Source organism: the organism of the source record quoted next, assembly GCF_019968955.1.
Source record: "MAG: Porospora cf. gigantea A chromosome Unknown PgA_NODE_9996_length_1237_cov_782.237, whole genome shotgun sequence".
NCBI lineage: Eukaryota > Apicomplexa > Conoidasida > Eugregarinorida > Porosporidae > Porospora > Porospora cf. gigantea A.
The window spans coordinates 1-1,237 of NW_027152009.1; the positions used below are offsets into that span (position 1 = coordinate 1).

Below are 1,237 nucleotides of genomic sequence, written 5' to 3' on the forward strand. Positions count from 1 at the left end.
GCACGGGACCTGTTTTTGGCGCTGTGGATACCCGACCTGTTCATGAAACGCGTCGAGGCCAACGAACAATGGACGCTGTTCTGTCCCAATGAGGCACCTGGCCTTGCTGATGTTTGGGGGGACGAGTTTGAAGAACTCTACGAGCGCTATGAGAGGGAAGGTAGAGGTCGCAAGACTATCCAAGCTCAGGATCTGTGGTTCGCTGTACTTCAATCGGAGATCGAGACGGGAGTCCCCTACATGCTGTACAAGGACGCCTGCAACCGAAAATCCAATCAGCAGAACCTGGGTACCATCCGATGCTCAAACTTGTGCACAGAGATCGTCGAATTTACGTCGCCAGACGAGGTGGCGGTGTGCAACCTCGCGTCCGTTAGCCTGGGAAAGTTCGTTGAAGAGGACGCTAACGGGAAGGTCGTTTACAACTTTCAGAAGCTGTACGAGATTACAAAGGTAGTTACCAGAAACCTGAACGAGGTCATTGATCGGAACTACTACCCAGTGGTCGAAGCGAAGAACTCCAACATGAGACACCGACCAATAGGTCTTGGGGTGCAGGGCATGGCAGACGCGTTTTTGAAACTCAGAGTGAGTGATGATGGGCATAGTGACCTCAGATCTGCTTCGAGTCCGAGGAAGCTAAGTACCTCAACAGGACAATATTCGAGACCATCTACTTCGCTGCCTGCGAGTCTTCAATGGAGTTGGCCAAGGCCCATGGCCCTTACTCCTCCTGGGACGGCTGTCCTGCTAGTCAGGGCAGACTGCAATTCGACTTATGGAACGAGGAGTACGCTATGAAGGGCATGGACAAGAGAGTGGAATTCTCGGGTCTATGGGACTGGGACAGACTGAAGCAAGACATTATGAAACACGGAATGCGGAACTCATTAGTCTTTGCCCCCATGCCAACGGCTTCGACTTCCCAGATCCTTGGCAACAACGAATCTTTCGAACCCTACACCTCCAACATCTACCATCGACGTGTATTGTCGGGAGAGTTCTTCGTCGTGAACCCACACCTCCTGAGAGACCTCGTGCAGCGTGGCATTTGGAACGACGAGCTGAAGCAGAAGCTTATCGCCCACAGCGGATCAGTGCAGCATATCGACGAGATCCCAGAAGACCTGAAAAGTCTGTACAAGACTGTGTGGGAGATCAAGCAGCGGACTATCTTGGATCTAGCGGCGGATCGAGCACCATTTATCGACCAATCCCAGTCGTTGAATATTCACCT

At 52.2% G+C, this 1,237-nt stretch overlaps 1 protein-coding gene across 2 annotated transcripts; it reads left to right on the forward strand.

Moving 5' to 3' along the window:
- Window positions 1–1,237, forward strand: KVP18_002277 (uncharacterized protein; the record flags this gene model as incomplete). Of its 2 annotated transcripts, XM_067953033.1 has the most annotated exons (3): window positions 43–588; window positions 618–1,097; window positions 1,123–1,131. In XM_067953033.1, the coding sequence occupies 3 exons, from the start codon at window positions 43–45 to the stop codon at window positions 1,129–1,131; spliced, it is 1,035 nt and encodes a 344-aa protein (XP_067805423.1). The 2 variants fall into 2 exon arrangements, with proteins under 2 accessions (XP_067805424.1, XP_067805423.1); XM_067953034.1 differs by having other exon boundaries at window positions 1–588; window positions 618–1,237.